The sequence below is a fragment of the Phacochoerus africanus genome, chromosome 9 (assembly GCF_016906955.1).
Source record: "Phacochoerus africanus isolate WHEZ1 chromosome 9, ROS_Pafr_v1, whole genome shotgun sequence".
Taxonomy (NCBI): domain Eukaryota; kingdom Metazoa; phylum Chordata; class Mammalia; order Artiodactyla; family Suidae; genus Phacochoerus; species Phacochoerus africanus.
Window position 1 is genome coordinate 118,572,502 of NC_062552.1, and position 21,244 is coordinate 118,593,745.

At 55.9% G+C, this 21,244-nt stretch overlaps 1 protein-coding gene across 1 annotated transcript; it reads right to left on the bottom strand.

Annotated features, from left to right (window-relative positions):
• Positions 1-7,392: 7,392 nt before the first annotated feature.
• Positions 7,393-16,469, bottom strand: LOC125135552 (serpin A3-8-like). Its single transcript, XM_047795810.1, has 5 exons — positions 16,417-16,469; positions 13,693-14,346; positions 11,631-11,904; positions 9,102-9,252; positions 7,393-7,781 (listed from the first exon to the last, which is right to left on the bottom strand). The coding sequence occupies exons 2-5, from the start codon at positions 14,327-14,329 to the stop codon at positions 7,596-7,598; spliced, it is 1,248 nt and encodes a 415-aa protein (XP_047651766.1). The 5' UTR covers positions 14,330-14,346; positions 16,417-16,469; the 3' UTR covers positions 7,393-7,595.
• Positions 16,470-21,244: the final 4,775 nt, after the last annotated feature.

Below are 21,244 nucleotides of genomic sequence, written 5' to 3' on the forward strand. Positions count from 1 at the left end.
TGCCCATTTATCCCTGCAAAGGTCCCCTCCCCTTCTTGGGAAATGTTTGCGGTGACAACACAGTGTTCCGTCCTCAGACAGGAAATGGGCAGCTGATCATTTCTGGTAACAGCATTTACTAGATTTATTTGAATAACTTAGTTACACAAACTGATAACGTTTTTTTCCTCAAAAAAAATTCTCTCCAGAGCTTTCTTTAAATCTGTTCATTATTATTAGATCTACTCAATTAAGGAACAGAAATAGATTTTCGTCCCTTAAAAATTTTACCTGAGGAGTTCCCACCGTGGCACAGTGGATTAAGAATCCAATGGCAGCAGCTCCGGTCGCTGCCAAGGCGCAGGTTCAATCCCTGGCCCAGCTCAGTGCTTTAAAGGGATCCCCACCTCGTTGCAGCTGCTGTGTAGGGCACGGCTGCAGCTCCGATTCCGTCTGGCCCAGGAACTTACATGCACCAAGGGAGCAGGCACTAAAGACAATGACCCTAAGACAAAACCCCATTTCCCTTTGCCTTGGTGGTCTTTGCTTCTGCCTATGAAATACTCATGAGGCACATGCGCAAATGCAGAATCATCAAAAGGCGCATGAAAAACATCCTAACTGGAGCTGCCTTCCTGGCTGAGCAGAAACAAATTTGACTAGTATCCATGAGGACGCAGGTTCGATCCCTGGCCTCTCTCAGTGGGTTGAGGATCCAGCGTTGCCTTGAGCTCTGGTGTAGGTTGGGTCCGCATTGCTGTGGCTGTGGGGTAGGCCAGCAGCTGTAGCTCCGATTCGACCCCTAGCCTGAGCACCCCCATATGCTGCCAGTGAGGCCCTCACAATACACACACACAAAATCCTAACGAATTGGTTTTTCATGATATATTGATTCTTGTTCATTTTTTATTCTTATTTATGAAGTCCTCCCCGAGGACCATGTAAAATCCCAGAGAACATAGAGAAGAACACTGGAAAATGTTTCTCAAAATCGGGTCACGCTGAGGGAGCCCCAGCTAACACTGTGTTGTGCTTCTTTTAGAAGCCACTCTTCTTTGAAGGGTGTGTGTGCACGTGTGTGTCTGCACTATGAGTCTCCACCCACACAGCTCTGCTTTGACGGTGCAGGATCCATGTTTTCTGTAGCTGACGTGCATGTTGAGGTCCCCCTCCCCCGTTGTCACAGGGGGTGTGAGCTTGAGGCGCCCCAGTGTTTATCAGAGCACAAGGGTCTGGGCCTCTGGTCCCTGGCGCCAAGTGTCTTTGGGGACCCCTCTGCCTGGCCCTCCCTCCTGCTGCTTTTCATTACAGATTCACCCTAAGAACTGGCTTTGCCCGTCCCTGACCTTGAGGTGTCCTTAGACTCCTCCCTGAGCTAATCACAGCCCTCCATCCATGACAACCCTTGGCGACCTCTGGGGACCCTTAGAGGTTCCATGGAAACAGTTTGGAAACCACTGGCTTCGTGCAGAGGCATCGCTTTGGCAGGAGGCTAACCTGAATCCTCAAAGTGTCAGCTGTGTGACCGCAGGCAATTGAGTGGAAAACCCGCCATGTCCTAGCTCTCAAATGCAGATGACAGCACTTCCCTGAGAGTCCTCGCCCAGTCCTAGGAGGCAGGACCCGTGGCCTGGGCTCCTGTGACAGGCACAGCATCTGCAGCCGGACCTGTCCCAGGGGAGAGAGTGACACCAGGAGGGGCCAGAGCATCGCTCCAATGACTCAGCCCTTCCCTGGGGTAAAGCACGTCCATGGGCATCACTAGGCTTCAGCTTCATGGCAACGTTGAGCTCCCAGGAGGCAAAGCAGGAAATGGAAAGTCGAGCGGCTCAGGGAGTCAGGCTGCAAACAGCGGACACTCAGCCCAGGCCCCCAGCCCCAGGCGCAGAGCCTCCCTGCTCACGGCCCTCTCTCCTCCACACGGGGATTTACACACACACACACACACACACACACACACACACACACACACACACACACATGCCATGGAGGAGCCAGTCATTTTCCTCCCTGTTGATGTGCTGACGCCAGGTGTTGGGACATGGGAGCCTCAGAACAGTCTGTGTCCCCTCAGAAGGCCACCTGTCACCATCCCTCCTGCAGGGACAAGCCTCTGTGTCAAGGCCATGCAGATCTGCTGACTGTCCCCAGCTCCTCTAAGGTTCAGGCAAAGCTTTCAGTTTCAGGTGAGTGTGGGGCTGCCCCCCATGACCTTGACCACGGTCCCCCCTCTGCTAGAATCCCGCTCTTGGCTCTCTCCTGATCAAACTGTCCATCTCAGGTCTGTGGCCACCTCCTCCAGGAAGCCTTCCAGCAACACACTGCCTCCTGCAGGTGCCCCCTGTGAAGGCCTCCTCTGACCCCCGGTGCTCAGGGTCCTGCAATCAGCACTCTGCATTTCCTTCTCATGCAGAAGCAGGGGAGCTCCTTCCAGGCAGCACCCAGGCTGCCGGTCCCTTGTGTACTGATGGCTGAGAATTTGTTGAAAGAGTGAGTCAAGGAGGGAATGGATAAGCTTCTCTCCTGGCCTCAGTTTTCCCATCTGTGCCACACTCAGATGGCGTCATAATGTCCTGTCAGCTCAAAAGCTCTACAGTTTGGCAGAGCTGGGCTTGCTGACACCCTGCACTGCCCAATTTCTGCATTCTGGTCTGCACTGGACCCGAGATCCCCCCAAATGAGCTACATCTCATGCATCCTGCAGCCCCAGCATGTAGCTCAGGTCCTGACACATGGTGGATATCTGGTCTCTGTTTAGTGTAAGAATGGGTGAGTGAAGAAATACATATTCAATAAGAGAAGAGGATAAAGCCATAGAACTGTCAAGATGCTGAGTCCTTCACCAAAGCAGAGCATCCGGTGAAGGGACCGCCGGAGCCCATCTGCTCTGTGCCCGTCAGTACCTGACACATCACACCCGATGCATGAGGCTTTCCTGGAGGCCGCGTTTGCGTTGGTTCTTCCCCTCACTGACCAGAGGACTCGTTACAGACACTGTCTTCTCCCCAGTCACTGTCACTTTGGCCTTGGCCATGACCCTCCTTGGGGCCCCAGCAGCCAGCAGGACCCACCTCCTAGAGGGCCTGGGTCAACCTCCCTGTGGGGCCCCAGGCTGAGGTCCAGGACCGCTTCTGGGATCGGCCGCCCACACTCCCTGGGCAGGACCCCAGCCCCATCTGACCATGGTCAGCGCACGTCCAGCAGCCCGGGCCCAGGGGCCACCCGGGACCAGGTGGAGGCCCAGAGACCCACCCACGAGAATGTAGAGAGGCAGACCCAGGGCAAGCTTGAGGCCTGGGTGGACCCACTCGGGACCACACACAGCAGTCCCAGGGGCCACGTGCTCCTCAGAGGCCAGAGAGCGTTTCTCCAGTGGGGAATCTCCTTCCAGGAATCAGGGCCCCACTCACATCCCACCCCGACGCTTCTGGGGAGCCTCCCCTGCTGACCTACACATAGGAGGCATCCCATCAGTCTCTGCACACGGAATCCTTGGTGCCTCTGCTTGCATACCTCCAGAGATGGGGACCTCACCCTCTGTCCCACTTTAATGCCACGTGTTCCGTTTCTTTCAAAAAGGGCTTTCCAGCTCAGTGAGCTTAAGAACTCCCTGGGGAGCCTCTTTGAGATGCAGGTGTCCTGTGCTCAGACCAGGAGATTCTGAGTTAGGACAGAGGTGAGTCAGGGACCCTGCGTTTACAAAGCTCACCTTCTTTCACCGCAGAGGTGATCCTGCTGCAGGAGGGCAGTGCTCTCCTCTCTGAGTCACCCTGTGGGCAAGCACTGGATTAAGGAGCTGGGCTTCCCTTCCTCTGGCAGGTCCGGGAGGCATGGATCAGGGCAGGCCGCACCCAAGGCAGCGAGCTCTTTACTTTTCCCCAAAAGAGCCATTAAGTCTGTGTCCCTCCCTCCTGCACCACGCTCCTAATTCAGGAGATGGCTTGAGCCTCCTCATATGTGTCCAGAGCTCTGTGGCTTCCCAGGCGTTTTCACAGCCACAGTGGCCTTTGACTTTCTCACCTGTGTGAAGCCGATGAGGCTGAGATTCATGGTCCCATTTTACAGATGAGGGACAGGCTTTTTTAAAGAAGAAAAGCTATGAGATCCTGCTGGATAGGACAGAGCACTCTCTAGTCACTTGTGTTGGAATGTGATGGAAGATAATGTGAGAAAGAGAAAATATATGTGGGTGTCTTGGTCAATTTGCTGTTCGGTAGAAAATTGACAGTACAGTGTAAATCAACTGTAATGGAAAAAATAAAAATCATTATGAAATAAAGGAAAAAAGTTATTTTCTGAGCCAGTGACACATGACTCATGTACACATCTGTGAGTACTTAACATACGTTATATGTAAGTCTGTGCGCATGTGCGTGTGTGTGCGGGGACACACACACACACACACACACACACACACACGGACACACACACACACACACACACACGGACATGCACACACCCACAAATATGAAGCCCTAGTATACTGCCAGGTTTGGCACATAATTTATTTTTATTGAATTCTCTTTACAACACTAGGTAGATGCTACTATATCACTAAGAGATTAAAAAAAAAAATGAGGCACAAAAATGTGAGGTAATTGCCCCAGATCTCAAAGGCAGGCAGAGCCTGGGTTCAGCTCCACACCTACATTTAGAACAGCTTGTATCACCGTGACACAGGCCAGGGAGAGCAACGGCATTGATGCAGCCTACTGCCATGATGCGCTTGTGATAACACGCCTCCCCACTTACAAACAACATCAGACGCTCAGGGTGGCGGGTGGTCCACCCCCCCACCCCCACCCCGGATCACACAGGGCATCCAGGGCCAGCCTGAGTGGGGCATGGAGCTGGGCTTGGTGTGAGAGCCACATCGCCGTGGGCTGCCCGAAGGCTGACCTGCCACCCATTCTCACTTCTCCAGAGATGATGACATTGGTATTTCTCTCCGCCTTAAGTCTGTGTAGCAAAATCCCACATCAAACTTCCAAAAACATATCAGAGGCTTCAGACGTGCTGACTTTGAACTGCATAACAAAGCCACAGTGATCAACCCATGTGGTACTTAGATAAAAATACACCGAGACAAAAGGAACAGAATCAAGAGTTCAGGTATTAAATCTCACACATTCGGTAAATGAATATTTGCCAGGGACCAAGAACCCTCACAGGGAGAAGCCAGCCTCTTGGATAAATGGTGCCGGAAAACTGGATGCTTCCTGTGCAGCCCCAGGCTGTGGGCCAGCTCAAACCACCTCCTTTAACTGTCCCTTAGCAGTTGTGCCACTGCAGTCCTGAGGCTTGTCACCCACCTTCTGGATCTTTCCTAATTCACACAAACATGCCCAAGGCTCCAGGGTCTTTACAGCACACAACCCAACTCCCGCCTGGCTCTCAGCACCCTGAGGACTAATCTCTAGAAATGTCGACTCAAGAGCCTCCCTCTCCCCCCTCCCTCCCCGTCTAGGGCAGCCCCCCGCCCCCCGCCCATCCTGCCCCTGCCCCACCGCCTGTGGCTTTAGACCCCTGCATCCCTACCTTTCCTGGGTCCCTCCCCTGTCCCCTGGGGACCTCTCCTGTGGTCCTGGGATGGCAGCTTTCCTGCTGGGCTCCTCCCTTCATGCTCTCTCTCCTTGGAGCCCTGCCCTCCTTTCCACACCCCTTGGCACTCATCTTAGGGGACCTCGTCCCCTCAGTGCCACCTGCCCATCCTGGGGACCAATCCTGATGCTCCAGCCCCGATTCCCTCTGAACTTCCCCTGAGCAAAGCCCTGGGCTGCCTCCTGGGGTCTGTCTGCAGGAACTGCACACCTGGGGTCTGAGCCTGAAGGTGACCCCTTCCCCCCAGCCTGCTCCTCCTGCCAGGGTCCTTCCTCAGGGGGTGCTTTGTCCTCCCCAGGAGCCAATTGCCAATTGCCAGTTATCCTGCCTGCTCCCGCCAGACACTCCCAGGAGCATGGGTTCTCCTCCCAGCCTTCCCCTCATCCCCACCCTCTCCCTCGCCAGCCTGGACCTGCTTTGGCCCCATTTCCTGCATCATCTTTTTTAATGCCCAACCTGCATCCCTGTCCTGGGTCCTGAATCAGCTCTCATCACCCAGTCATTTTCCTGCTATGCAAATCTGCTCACATCCATTCTTTCTTTAATCTCCTTTGAAGCTTCCTAGGACTCTAGGAAACTTTTCAGAATCCTCTTTCATTAGCCAGGCTCCCTGAGGTCCTGTGGCTCCATCATGGCCCCATCCTCTCCGCAGCCCCTCTGCTTCCTGCTCCAGATCTGCCCCGCTTCTTTCCCTTTCTTGAAATTATCTCCTTCCTTCTTTCTCCTGCCCAGAATATTCTCGCTGCTCATGCAACCACCTTCTAGTTTCCCTTTCTCAGCAACATGAAATCACCTCCTCCAGGAAGCCTTCCATGCTTCCCCGACTGAGTTTGGTCCTCTCCTGTCAGCCTCCAAAAGCTTGATCTTCATTCCTCTTGCCCATCAGATCTGAAGTACCATGAGGGACATCGCTGTGAAAATCTATGGGCAGATGGCTTTGTGCTTCCGAGTGTTCCTCTGATCTAGGAAGCTGGCATAACGTCCTGCCGGCCATAATTAGTAGCCGTGGTGTGGCCTTGGGGAAAATGACGGAGCCTCTCCGTCCCTCAGTTGTCTCGTCTGTAAAATGGGCCGAGGTGTAGCAGGCATCTCAGGTGCTCATCACAAGCACACACGGGTTATTCCAGGGGGAGGTCTGAGCAGCCTGCCTGGCAGAGAGCCCTCAAGCCCTCAGTCCTGGGTGGCGTCAGCATGAGTGCCTGGAGCTGTGTGCCTGGAGACCAGGCAGCCCCTGGTCACATCAGGGGGATGAAGGACCCTGGGGTTCCTTTTATTGCGGGGGGGGTGTTTGCTGCTCTTCCCTCGCACCCCCACTCTGGGTGGGGATCCTCTGTCAGGGGAGGCTACAGACCTGGTTGGGGAGGAGAGGCTCACCCGTGAATCTGGAAGGAGCTCCTGTCTCCAGGTTGGGGGGCTGGGGGCAGAGGGGAGAGCGTGGGGGAGGGGGGAGGCCCACTCAGCTGCAGGAGCCAGGGGTGCAGGGGCAGGGCCAAGAGAGGTCAGGGTCAGGAGTCCCTGCCAGAGTCAGCAGCCCCTGCCGGGGTCAGCCTGGGGGCCCCTCCTGGGCCCTGGGACCAGAGCTCTGGAAGTGGGCGTCGGGCAGCAGGGGCCCCTCCCAGTTCTGGGCCTGAGTCCAGTGGGCTTGGTCAGAGCCCAGAGTCTGCTCCTGGGCCTGCTGGTGAGGCTGAAGCCCAGGGGCCAGAGTCTGGGGGTGGAGCCTGTGTGGGAGGTCAGGGGCTCAGTCTCAGGGCCCAGGGGGCAGCAAGGGTGGAGTCGGGCAGATCAGGGCAGAGACGCACAGGAAGGAAGGAGTCCAGCCCCAAAAGATGCTTTATTGCTGTGGGAGGTCTCAGAGCCTCTGCGGAGCAGGGCACAGACTCCCTGGGCGTGTGGTGCCTCCAGAGGGTGACTGTACCTCCTCAAGGATGAAAGGTGGGGCCAGGTAGGCAGAGGTGAGGTGCCCAGAATGAGGTGCCCAGCTCGTTTCGGAGGGTCTCGCCACTTGGAGGGGAGCTCTAGGGCTTGGTGACTTTGCCCAGAAAGATGACGCTCTGGATGTCTTTGCTGATTATGACAAACAGAAAGGGCCTGTTGAAGTGCAGAGTGATTCTTTCCAGGGACCTGATGTTAATGTCGATTCCGGTGGCGGCAGCCGCTTCTGTGCCCTCCTCGTTCACATCAAGCACAGCGCTGTGGACCACCTGCAGGGACACCAGCATGTTACCCAGTGGAGGTGGGTGGGCGGGGGTGGGCCTCTACGGGGTCTGACATTCGTCCAGCCTCTGCCTCTGGCCTGTCGCTGTGCTGTCAGGCTCTTCCCTGTGGTTCTCCCCACCCCACGGGTCAGCCGGTCCACAGAGTGCTGAGGTGCCAATGTGCAAACGGAGGCTCAAAGGCTACGAGTGATGGACCCAGGGTCAGAGGCCCAAAGTCAGGGGCTCCCAGATCCAGATCCTGCTCTGTCTGAGTTCAGAAACTAGGCTGCCCCCAAAACAAGGAGTGGGCTGGCCAAGGTCAAGATCAAGATATTTGTCTCGGAGTTCCCGTCATGGCTCAGCAGAAACAAATCTGACGAGCATCCATGAGGATGCAGGTTCGATCCCGGGCCTCACCCAGTGGGTTAGGAATCCAGCGTTGCCGTGAGCTGTGGGGTAGGTCACAGAGGCAGTTCAGATCTGGCGTTGCTGTGGCTGTGGTGTAGGCTGGTGGCTATAGCTCTGATTCAACCCCTAGCCTGGGAACCTCCATATGCCCAAAGTGAGGACCTAAAAACCAGAAAGAAAAAATAAAGGGCATTTGTCTTATAAGCACCTTTCTGCAGCCCCTCTATATCAAATCCTTCTGCCCTCTCCTGACCCCGTTTATGAGTCCCTGAGCCTTTAGCTACTTTGCATAGGATGCGCTTCTCATCCCTGGACCACGTGGGCCCTTTGGCGCAAGTGCATCCTTAACGCATCCTTTATCACATCCTTTGGTGGCTTTAGGTGCCAGGAAGACTGGAGAGCTCCCTAGCCATGCATATCCCCTCCGACCCCTCTGCCTCTAGGGTCACAGTGCCAGGGTCCCTGGTGTTCTTCTCGTGCTCGTGGCTTGCTTTCATCCTGATTGCCCCGTAGCCATTGTTATACTTATTTCTTCTTACCTGTTCCACTAAGCACTGCACACCAGCCAACAACCATCACCTCCGTATTTTATATGAAAACAAAACTGCGGTGTACTGGACTTGAATGATTTATCTCATTAGCAGGAAAAGGTGGGACAGGGATGGGGGGTCCACAGCCGATTCCATCTCAGGACCATCCCCTGGACCAGCTTCTGTCTCAAAGATATTTCCTGGAAGGTGGAACCAGCCCCCAGGATGGCTGTAGCTCAGCTCCCCTGGGCCTGGGGATTCCAAGGAGACTTCTAAGTAATGAGCGATGCAGAAATTTGGCAGAGTCAAGATTACCCAAAGATCTGCCTGGCCATCACCTTTCAAGCTCCCATGTGGGGGATGAAATGTCCAAAGTTTAAAGTCATACCTGGGAAACTTTCAAGTACTTGGTATTTGTGATTCCTGACAGGTTAGCATTGTCGCCGAAGACTTCCTCAATGCCCAGCTGGGGAAGGATCTCATGCAGTCTGTAGTCGCTGGAGATGGAAAACTTTGGCAAGTAAAGTTCAACGATCCATCTAGGAAATGAGAACGTAAACTTGAACGTCTGCTGGACTCAGTCCCCCCTTTCTCCCACCTGTCAGCACGGTCTTCTCTGGTTTCCTCTCCCACCCAGCCCTTCTCTCTGGAAAGATAGACTCCTTTCCTCCCTGTCTCCACCCCTCAGGCCATCTCTCCTTAATCCATTAACTCTGCAGCAGTCTATCAGGCCAGGCGGTCACCAGGGCTGGGGCCGTGGCAGCGCCCACGCCTGGTCCTGCTTCTCCCCTGGGAGCCTGCAGGGCATCAGGAAACACCTTCAATCCAACAGGGATTCCACGGCTGCTGGGAGACTGTGCTGGGGTCACTGGCTCCATGGGCACCAAGAGGGCTTCCTGTGGGAGGTGCCGCAGAGCCTGAGTCCCAGAGGAGGGAAGGAGCTGGCTGGGAACCAGGAGGATGCACTTGCAGGAAAGAGGGAAGAAAGAGCAGCTGCTCCACAGCGTGGAAGGCAGGTGAGTGTGGGGGGCAGGGAGGTGAGGGCTGGGTGGGGGCGAGTTGCGGGACATGGAGGGCTGGGGGCTGCATTCAAGGGCCTTGGGGACATCAATCAACCAATCAAGGTTCTCCCTGAGAGCAGGGCTGACTCAGCTTGTGAGCAGAGAGGGAGAAGGTTCTTGGAGCAAAAGTGATGTCTCCCCACCCCAGGACCCCCTCCCCCCAGGACCCCCTCCGCCCAGGACCCCCACCCTCACTGTCTATATTTCCCAGAAGACTCTTGTCAAGGCACCTGGTCTTGTAGATGCAAAAGTGAGGAGGCTGGGGCGCCCTTTAAACCTTGATGCCCTTGGCAGCAGGGGGAGCTCTTCCACCCTGTAGTCATGCACTCCTTCATTTGCACTTTATCCATTTATTCAGCAAATCCTTACTGAGAGCCCCCCTCACATGGGCCAGGAATGTGTAGATGCAGGTCCCCCTCCCCCACCCCCTAGGTCATAAATCAAAGCTGTTGGGTGATACTCTGTCCATTTCCAACTGAGCCCCTGCTCTGGGCTTGGTCTCTGGTGATGGAGGAAGGAGAGGGTTGAGAAGGGACGACATGGGCAGGGGAGGTGGGTCCCCCTGTCCTGGGGTCTCCTGGGATGCGCAGTGAGGAGGGCCTGGGGGGCAGCAGCCCCAAGAGGCCTCGGGTGTCCTGGACAGGGGGTGGGGGAGGGGCTGCCGCCTCAACTTCCTCTCTAGGCAGGTCTCGGTGCTTTGTGGTGCATGAAGTGCCTTCCACACCTGTTGCCCCCTGGGACCTGCGGAACCTCCCACTCAGGACAGTGGGTCAAGGACTGTCCCCGCACCCCTCTCAGGAGGGAGCTGAGCCCCAGAGAAGCAGAGGGAGTGGGTGGGGGAGGGGGAGCCTGGGAGCAGGGCTCTGGGGCTGGGGCTGCCCTTGCACAGCTGCCTCCCACCCTCCCCATGGCTCCTGCAGACTCGGGCCCAGCACTGCCTCTCCCTCTGTTGTCCCCTTGATGTCAGGCTCCTGAATTCCACGTCCTGCCCTCACTTCATCCAGGACCCAATGCTTCTCACACTTGCTGGCTTCCTCCTGAGCCCCCACGGGCCCTGACCTCTCCCAACTTCCCCTCTCCCTCCCTCTGCTTCTGTGGCTCTGGCCTGCCTGATCCTCAACCACCCCAGTCTCCTCCTGCCTTCGAGGCTGTGCACAGGCTGTTCCCTCAGCCTGGAATGCTTTTCCCCAACACACCTGCCCGGCTCAATCCCTCACCTCAAACACCACCTAAAGGCCCCTCTCCTTGAAATCGCAAACTACCTCAAAGTTCAAGGTCCCAAATCTTTTCAATACGTTTCACTACCCTCTCCTCCCGCCTCACCTCTCAACACACCGAATCATCCAGTGCAGTTATTTCTCCTCCATCAGTAAAGCTCTCGAGGGCAGGGAATTCAGTGCTTTACTTGCTGACCTACCCTCAGGGCCTAAATTCAACCCTGGCCCTATTCAACCAGTGCAGAATAAGGGAGTGTGTAAAGAGGTGAGTGGAAGTTTCGGTCAGAGCAAAGCTGATCTCAGAGCCCGTCCCCCTGAGCTCTCAGCTGGTCACAATGCCATCTTCCCCTCTGCCTGCAGAGCTGGAGCCAAGGAGAGAGGAGCATGAGTTCTGGGCAGTGGGGCTGAGGAGCCTGACTCAGGCCATGTCAGAATGAGAGCAACCCCGAGGCCCGTCCCATCTCATGTCATCATGAGGCGTTCAGGACCCAAAGCCAGGAACAGAGGAAAAGTCAAGGCCATATCAGTACAGCCTCGCCCACCTCTGCCCCTGGCCCCTGGACATGAGTGAGGCCCTGAGTGCCAGGCCCAGAAGGCAGGTGCCCCCCACCCCCAGCTCCGGGCCCTGGGGACAGTCACCTGGGGTGCAGGGAGTCTCTCCACCTCCTCAGCGTCTCCGGGAGCAGCTTGGCTTCCACGGACGCCATCCTGCCGTCGTCAGGGAGGATGAAGAGGGCGCTGTCGTTGCTGGTGTACAGGAGCTCCACCACCGTGCAGGCCAGCTCCTCGTCCCGGAAGTAGGGCACGGTCAGGGCCCTAATGCCCATCATGGGCACCCTCACCGTCCTGTTCTTGCTCACGTGGAAATCTGCCTCCGTGGTAAAGTTGGGATTAAAGGGCGTCTTCCACTGGGCTGGAGGCAGAGGGAGAGTCTGAGATGCAAGGGCTGCCTGCCTCTGCCCCCTCTGCCCTGATCCCTGGGGGTGAAGACACCCCACACACCAACACCCCCATGTGCCCCTAGGGGCGGCCTCCTAGGTCTGCACATCCTCCTGGGCAGGTGGGGACGCCCTTGGGGATGGGGTGATCCCCACAGGTCGGGGGGAGAAGGGGCCAGGAAAGAAGCCTGGGTAACTGTGCTATGTGAGGAACCAAGAGGGATGTGGGGGGCAAGGGAGAGGTGGGCGCAGGCTGGGCCTGGGGACAAATGGGACATCCTGGTCCTTGAGGGAACAGCATGAGTGACCAGAGGTTAGGCGTTGGCCTGGAATGGAGGGCACTCCTTCGCCCAGGCTTGGGGACCAGGCTGGATCAGGAGCCCCATGGGGCCCGGGAGGGCAGGGCAGGGTCAGCAGAGGAGAAGGCTCGGGTCTCCCCACCCCGGGAGTTTGGAGCACTCAGTGGGGAGCTTCTCCAGCAGAGCAGAGCCCTGGGGCTTCCCTGAGTGTGTGGTCTCCCCACTTCCGGCTTTGTTCCCAGCCTTCCCTGTGTGCCCATGAGTGGAAGGAAAGCTGAGCTGCCTGGGGTGTCCCTTGGGGGCAGGGGGGGGGGGAATTCACAGGACAGGGCAGGGAGGGAGGACAGGGATGCACAGGAGACCTGAAGAATAAGAGCAGGTGAGGCTGGATTCATTTTCCAGAAAAGTACAATTCCAAGCCTTCAATTACAGGTGAAACCACAGCCCCAGGTCTGGCTATGGGAGCCACCAGAAGCCCTGGCACTGGGCTAACTGGTCTACCTGCCTCTAGGCTCTCAGGTACCTCACCCCTGCCTCGGTGCTCCTTCTCTGCATCCTCATCTGGTTGCATCTCTATTTGCACTGCTGGTTCCGATGCCACATGCATAGGCCTTCCCCTTGCCCCGTGTGGGTTTCCAGGCTGAGGTTTACAATATTGAGTTTATCTCAGCGGGACTGGGCACTGGGCCAGCTAGAATCTGGGAGATTCTGCCCTGGAAATTGTCCTCCCACGAGACCCTTCTCCAGATGAGGGTTTTGCCATCTTCACCCTCAAGGTCATGTAAGCCCACAGGTGAAGACTCCTGGGGTGTCCAAAACCTCTCTTTGGAGAAGTAGCTGAAGTTCCAGGCCACCCTGGAGGGATCTGAAAGGAGAGCGCCTCCTTCTGGCAGCCACACAAGTTAAGTCCGGATTAAAAAGTCTCCCTCTGGAGTTCCCATCGTGGCACAGTGGTTAACGAATCCGACTAGGAACATGAGGTTGCGGGTTCGGTCCCTGCCCTTGCTCAGTGGGTTAACGATCTGGCGTTGCCGTGAGCTGTGGTGTAGGTTGCAGACGCGGCTCGGATCCCGCGTTGCTGTGGCTCTGGCGTTGGCCGGTGGCTACAGCTCCGATTCGACCCCTAGCCTGGGAACCTCCATATGCCGCGGGAGCGGCCCAAGAAATACCAACAACAACAACAACAACAAAAAAGACAAAAGACAAAAAAAAAAAAGTCTCCCTGGACCTGGGATGAAGTGTCAGTGCCTGATGTCCTGTATGGACAATGATACACTGGAAAACCCCAAGAAAAGACAAAGCCTATAGGGGAGCCAGGACTTTGGTGCCCAGGGCTCCCCAAGCCAAGGGTGGCACCCTCCTTACTGGTTTGCTAAGACACAGTGGCCTGAGCTGGGACAGCAACAGCCCTGAAGATTCAGAAATCAAACTGTGTGTCCCTCCTAACCCGATCCTGTCACCCACCTTTAAAGTAGATGTAGTTTACCAGGACCACCTTGGTGAGTGGGTCGAGCGTCTTGAACAACTCCACAATTTTTCCCTCGGTCTTATTCTTCACATAGTCATTAATGAGTCTCCTGGCAGCTTCTAAATCCTGGAAGTCAGTGGAGAAGACCTCGGACTGGTACAGCTCATGGGCCTCTTGGACGAACTTGTCCAGCAGATTCAGCTGCTCATCAACAAACATGGCATTGCCCAACCTCAGCTGGAGCAGGTTGCTCAGCCTGTTGAGCGTCCTCAGGAGGTGCTGGAAGCCCTGATGGATTTCTGCCTCAGGGGTCTCTGTGACATTGAACTTGAGGCCTTCCAGGAGCTCTGTCAGGGTGGTGCCTCGGGCTCCCAAGGACAGGAAGGCCAAGGCCATGGAGACGCTCAGCGGGGAGAAGATGACATTCTTACTGGGGTCTAAAGAAACCAGCTGCTTGTAGAGGCTGAAGGCGAAGTCGGTGTTGCTGGAGACGACGGCGGTGTTGGGCGCTGGCAGCTTCGTGATCTCGTCCTTCAGGGTCACAATCTTTGAGTCAAGGTCATCCGCTGGGACGCAGTGGACCCTGGAGCACAGTCCAGCCACCAGGAGCCCCAGAGCCAGGAAGGGGGACATTCCCTCCGCCCTCAAGTCTGAAAAGCAAAGCTCCTTTAAGTCTACAAGAGCCAGGTGGTGACCCAAGCACCGCCTCCTGTCCCCACCTATTCTAGGTTCCTGTGTCTCTCTTTCTCTGTCACCTCCCAGGGGGAGGCACTCCTGGGCTCCCATCATCCAGGAGGCTGCTCTGGGCTCCCTCTCAGCCTTTGAGCAAGAGCGAGAATGGTTCCCAGGCTCCCCAGTGGACAAACTGGGCCCAGAGAGGGGAAGGGGCTTTTCCCAGGTCCCACAGCGGGCACGCGGAGGTGCGAGGGTGAGAAGCTGGGGTGCCAGGCTCCGTCCGAGGTGGGGAAGCTGGTGATGGGGGAGGTGCTGTCCAGGGAGAACCTGTCCCCCTCCTGTTGGGGGAGCAGACTCCCTCAGAGGGGACTGGGAGGCAGGGGCTCCTTTTCCGCTAGGTCCCCTGGGTGTCCCCAGGTGGAAGCCCAGGGAGGAGCCCTGCCCTGACTCAGGGGTCACAGGGCCCCTCCTGGCCTCTTGATGACAAGTGTGACCTCAGGCAGGCCGGCAGGTCGTGGTGCCTGGTCGCAGTGAGGGTTCAGGGAGCGGGGCCCCCAAAGGCATCGGGAGCAGAACTGGAGTCTAGGTGGCCCTGCTAGGGGCCGGGGTAAGGCCCAGGTGGCTAGAGTGTTCTTTCCAGCCCTGCCAGGTGCCCACATGGTGGGTGTCCCCACCTTAAGCGTGGAAATGCCTCCAGGTGGGGAGGAAGCAGCCTGGCCTCAGAGACTCAGAAGGGTGAATGAGGGTTTCATTGTGATCACTTGTGATGGCTCTGTGGTGACAAGCAAGTAACTAAAGCTCTCTGGGCCCCACGTGTCCTCTCTGTCCAACAAGCTGAATGAAAGGAGAAAAGATGAGGGCACCTGGTTTGTAAGAAGAGTTTCAGGTGCCACCTCTTCCATGTGCCACCCCGGGCCAAGCAGACAGGCAGGTGCATCTGTCCAGCAACTGAAAGGCAGACCCTCAGAAATGCAGCCAGCTACTTCCCCCTGACCTGGAGGCCCTTCCAGGCTTATGGTGGGGACACCCACCATGTGGGCACCTGGTAGGGGCTGGAAAGAACACTCTAGCCTCCTGGGACTTTCCTCCAACCCCTAGCAGGGCCACCTAGGCTCCACCTCTGGGACAGGACAAGACTGATTCCTGGGAACAGGGGACAGAGCTACTGCATGAAAACCTGCGAGAGGCTGAGGTCAGAGCTGGTGACCTCAGCAAACAGGACTGTTGACCTTCAGCCTCTGCCCACTCCTCTCAGAGTTCAGAGGACAAAGGGCTGCTTGGATGGTGGGGAGGGGGAGGGGAGGGGAGGGGAGAAAAGAAGGTGGGAGGGGAGGGGGAGGCAGGGGAGCCGAGTCTCCTGCAGAGGCCAGTGGAAAGGCCTTTGGACAAGCTGAGGGCAGAGGTGATCTCCTCCCCCAACTGTTAGTTTATTCAGGGCTGATGCAACCATTTCTTTGGAAAAGAGTTTCCCCCCCCACATTTTTCCTGGAGAAATAGCCCGTGGCCATTAGGCCAGGTTGGGGGGCTGGCTGTGTTTCTGAGGGTCTGTCCTTTCAGTTGCTGGACAGATGCACCTGCCTGGTTGCTTGGTCTGGGGCCCTGGAGGCACAGTGGAGCCCAGGAATCTCCCTGGAGACCCCACGGGCTCTGCCCAGAAGGACCTGGTGCCCTCATTCTGGCCCCTTGGCCCCCCAAGAGTATTGCCCTCTACCAAGTAGGGAGCCTACCTTGTGGCCCTCTCAGAGGTCTGGCCTTGGCAGGGGAGGGGGTGCACAGCTGCATGGGGGGCACAGCTGGCTCAAATCAGAATCCCACAGAGGCAGAGCCTGAAGGGACCCCAGAAGCCCTGGGGCAGTTCCCTCCCTTTGCAGGATGAAAATGAGCCCTAGAGATAGGCCAGGTCCTCAGAGGGCACAGAGCCATCCCAGAATCAGACATGGGTCCTCCTGCCTCCCTCCTGCCCACATGCCACTGGCCCCGGGCCAAGGCCTAGAACCTCCTGCAAAGGGGCCCCTGTGTCCCCGAGTGGGAGCATCAGGGCTTACCTGCCTCACAGAGCAGGATGCGCTGAGTGGAGCCAGAGCCGCCACCTGCCCGCAATGCTGGGCTTTCCAGGGGCCGCTGCCCATTTATCCCTGCAAAGGTCCCCTCCCCTGTTTGGGAAATGTTTGTGGTGACAACACAGTGTTCTGACCTCAGACTGGACCTGACCAATGACCATTTCTGGTAACAGCATTTATTACATCTACTGGAACAACCTAGCTATGGAAACAGCTAACAAAACTCTTTTTCCTGCTAGAGTTTTCTTTTGATTATGAAAAACCCATTGAGGAACACGCGAAAGACCAGAATATACAAAAGAGACACTGAAAATTAGCTCTGACTATTGTTCTTTAAAAAAAAAAAAAAAAAAAAAAGGCCACAGACTCTTAGTTTTTGTCCCTGTTTCTCTTATCCTCAGTGAGGATCATGTAGAAACCCAACCAATGGAAAGGGGACTATTTAAAAATATTCTCCAGGGAGTTCCTGTCGTGGTTCAGTGGTTAACGAACTCGACTAGTATCCATGAGGACACGGGTTCAATCCCCAGCCTTGCTCAGAGGGTTAAGGATCCGGTGTTGCCTTGAGCTGTGGTGTAGGTCACAGACGTGGCTCAGATCTGGCGTGGCCGTGGCTGTGGTGTAGACCGGCGGCTGCAGCTTTGATTCAACCCCTAGCCTGGGAAGTTCCACATGCTGCAGGTGCATCCCTGAAAAATAAATAAATAAATAAATTCTCCGGAATTGCATCATTCTGGGACAGCCCGAGCTAACACTGTCTTGTTTTTCCTTTAGGAGTCACTGTTTTGGATGTGTGTCGGGGCACACAAGTGTGTGTGATAGGAATGTCCAAACACAAACTCGGCCATGTTTTTAATAAGCTTACACTACATTTGTCTGTCGCCCCATCTGCATGTTGAGGCACCTCTCCTCTATGCCCAGAAAGGGGGTATTAGCTTGTGAGCCCCCAGAGTGTGGAAACCCCAGATATCTGGGGCCTCTGGTCTCTGGCGCCATCTGTCTTTGGGGACCAGCCTGGCCAAGCCCTTCGTCCCGCTCCCCTTCACAACTGTCACCTTAAAAGCCAGTTGTCCTTCATCCCGGAGCTTGAAGACGCCTTAGAGTCTCTCTGAGCTAATCGCAGGCCTTTCTTGCCCTCATGGGAAAAACCTACCCCTTCGTCCCTCAGAACCACCACCCTCCATCCATATGACAAACCATGCCAAACCTCAGTGTCCCCTAGGGGTCCCCCTGAACCTAGTTTGGAAACCACTGCCTTCCTGCTGAGGTATTGCTTTGGCAGGAGATTAGTCCGAATCCTGAAAGTTTACCCACCAGCCATGTGACTGCAAGCAATTGAGTGGAAGAGCTGCCATGTCCTCAGCTCTCAAATGCAGATGACAGCACTTCCCTGAGAGTTCTCGCCAAGGCCCTAGGAGGCAGGACCCATGGCCTGGGCTCCTGTGACAGGCACAGAGTCTGCAGCAGGACCTGTCCCAGGGGAGAGAGTGACACCAGGAGGGGCCAGAGCATGGCTCCAATGAGCTCAGCCCTTTCCCCATCCACACCCAGGTCCCTGCCTGAGCTCAGGCATCTGCTATACCAAAGCCAGAGGGAGCCCTCTGCTGCCTGGTTTTTGCTCCTATGGCCAAAAGTCCTGCCACGAGGAAACTCAAAGGCTTGTCAGCCTCTTGGGACAGGCAAGCACACCTGGGCACAGGTAACGCTGGAAAAGATCACCCTCCACAGATACAGGCGAGCCAGGCCCTGTCGTCAGGGAGCTCCCGGTGATGCTGGCAGAATGTCAGGCAGGGCTGCCACAGAGGGAGAATCGAGGACAGACTTAGCTTGACAAGGGAAGCAGGGTGGCAATTCAGAAGGATGTTGGGAGCTAGAGGTCACAGGTCGCTTGATGCCAGCCACTGGCTCTGTGACAGCGAGCAGGTCCATCTGTAACGTGGAGGCCACAATGACCTTGACACAGCTTCTTGCAGCCCTCACTCCAAAGCTATGAGCGACAGGCTCCTTGCATTTGACAGTGGGGGTGACCCAGGGACAGAAAGGCTTAAGTAACGGCCTTTTCCTGACCCCCCTGAATGGAAGCCATGTCCCCGCAGGTCCCTCTGGGCCTCCACACCATTCCCGAGCCCCCAACCCCCCATCTGGGTATTTGGTTTGTGTCCCTCTCTGGTGCAGATGACAGACCAGCCCACCTCTGGATCTTTCGGGGGCCCTGAGGCCAGAGTGGGCAGTGTGGCCCCTGGCTGGCTGAGACCCTCAGCAGACGTGGGCTTTTCTCGCACGAGGAGCAGAGGAGTGAGGGAGAGAGGTATTAACACAGAGCCATCTTCTGTCACACACACACACACCCACACCCACACACACACACACCCACGGGGCAGGATGAGGAAGCGGGAAAGCAGCACCCCAGAGGTAGCAGCAGAGAAAGGCGGCAGAGAGACAGGAGAGAAAATTTCACAGACTCCCAAACCGAGCAGAAGAAATTGTTTCCAGAGGCAGTTTGGAGCTGCCCCCCTGGCCTCTGCAGCCCTGTCACTTAGCAGGTCTCGAGGTCCCCCAGCAGCTGCCAGGACCGGGAGGAGGTGGGGGGTGGGCAGGGGAGGACGGGGCCTGCTGGAGAAAATCTCCCCAAACCAGGCTTGGCATCCGGGCCTCTGACTGCCCTGAGGCGGGGGGAGGGGTGCCGAGAAAAGTGGTCCAATATGGTTGGTCCCCAAGCGCATCCCAGATGCCCGCCTGAGTTAGGCGAGGTGGGCCAGTAACCTGAGCACCCCGAAGGTGTGGCCCTTAAAACCAGGCCCTCGCTAAGCAGGGGGCTCTGTCTGCTGGAGGGGGGGTTAGAAAAGAGGGTTGGAAGAGGCTCAAGTGCTGCTCTGGAGGAAACGCTGTGTAAGGCGGCCGTCGGGGGAGCCAGCGGACGTCCTACGTTTCTTTTTCTTTTATTGCAGTGAGAACATTTAACGTGAGAGCTACCCTTTTAACAAATATTTACGTATAATACAGCATTGTTCAACATACGAACAAGCTGGTACGGCAGATCCAAAGAATGTTTTCGCCTGGCATAACTACAGCTTTATATCCATTGAAGAGCAATTCCTCATTTTCCGCTCCCCAGCCCCTGGCAAAGCCACCACGCCACTCTCTGTTTCCATGAGTTCAGCTCTTTTGAGAGCTCCCTCGATAGTGGAATCGTACAGTATTCGTTCTTCTCTGACTGGCGTATTTCACTCAGCATAACGTCCTCCAGTTTTATCCATGTTATGGGACTTCCTTAATTTCTAAGGCTGAAAAATATTCCGTTGCGTGTGTGCCGTGAAAAGAAAACCTACATACAGAATGGAAAGGAATATCACCAAACCATATATCTCAGGAGAGGGGACAGTCCACACTACAGAGGAAATTCTAGGAGTTCCCGCTGTGGCTCAGCGGTAATGAACCTGACTGGTATCCATGAGGACTCAGGTTTGATCCCCGGCTTCGCGCCGTGGGTTTAGGATCTGGCAATGCCATGAGCTGCAGGGTAGATTGCAGACACGGCGCGGATATGACATGGCTGTGGTGTAGGCTGGCAACTACAGCTCTGATTTGACCCCTAGCCTGGGAACCTCCATATGCCGCGAGTGCGGCCCTGAGAAGACAAAAAAAAAGAAGAAGAAGAAACTTCTGCAACTCAATAGCCCAGAGAGAAATTACGCTATTTAAAAACGGACATCCAACTTGAATAGCCATTCCTCCAAAGAGGGCACACACATGGCCATCAAGTGTATGAGAAGATAGTTGAGGCCACGAATCAGGGGAAGGCAAATCAAAGCCACGAGGAGATAGCACCTCACACCTGCTCGGGTGGCCTTTATCAAAAAGTAAGGGAATGGAGTTCCCGTCGTGGCGCAGTGGTTAACGAATCTGACTAGGAACATGAGGTTGCGGGTTCGGTCCCTGCCCTCGCTCAGTGGGTTAACGATCCGGCGTTGCCGTGAGCTGTGGTGTAGGTTGCAGACGCGGCTCGGATCCCGCCTTGCTGTGGCTCTGGCGTAGGCCGGTGGCTACAGCTCCGATTCAACCCCTAGCCTGGGAACCTCCATGTGCCGCGGGAGCGGCCCAAGAAATAGCAACAACAACAACAACAACAAAGACAAAAAAGACAAAAAAAAAAGTAAGGGAAGTGGCACAGCGATGTGGAGCCATTGGCCCCCTTGTGCCCTCTGGGGGACTGTAAATGGTGCAGCTGTGGTGACTGGAGGATGCTCAAAGCAGTTATAGGGGAATTGCCATGTGATCTGGCCATGCCGCTTCGGGGTGTTCAGCCAAAGTGTTGAAATTAAGATCTTTGATTTCCCGTCGTGGCTCGGTGCTTAACGAACCCAATTAGTATCCGTGAGGATGCGGGTTTCATCCCTGGCCTCGCTCAGTGGGTTAAGGATCCAGCATTGCCGTGAGCTGTGGTGTAGGTCACAGACGCAGCTCGGTTCTGGCGTTGCTGTGGCTGTGACGTAGGCCAGCAGCTGTGGCTCCATTTCAACACCTAGCCTGCTAACCTCCACGTGCAGCGGGTGTGGCCCTAAAAAGAAAACAATAAAATGACCCTCTTAGGCAAGGGTGATGGGATGATGAGTCAGAGGGGGCTCATGGGTGAGGCTCGGCATCCATCTTCCTGCTCCAGCCTGGACTGGAGTAAGAACATCTCCCTGCTCTTAAAGTAAGATTTGAACGGAGAAAGACGTTGTCCTGCTAAAACTGTTAAAATCTCAACAATTCCTAATGACTGCATATTATACAACTTATTATCCCCCCAGGGAAGGGAAAGTGGCCAGTA

Bases quoted from the DNA above. Each gene is read 5' to 3' on its own strand.
- LOC125135552 (XM_047795810.1), bottom strand. From the start codon at position 14,329: ATGTCCCCCTTCCTGGCTCTGGGGCTCCTGGTGGCTGGACTGTGCTCC. The intron at 11,905-13,692 runs GTGGGTGACAGG...CTCTGCCTCCAG, and splicing joins AAACTACATCTACTTTAAAG to CCCAGTGGAAGACGCCCTTT. The intron at 7,782-9,101 runs GTATGACTTTAA...GTGTCCCTGCAG, and splicing joins AGTACTTGAAAGTTTCCCAG to GTGGTCCACAGCGCTGTGCT.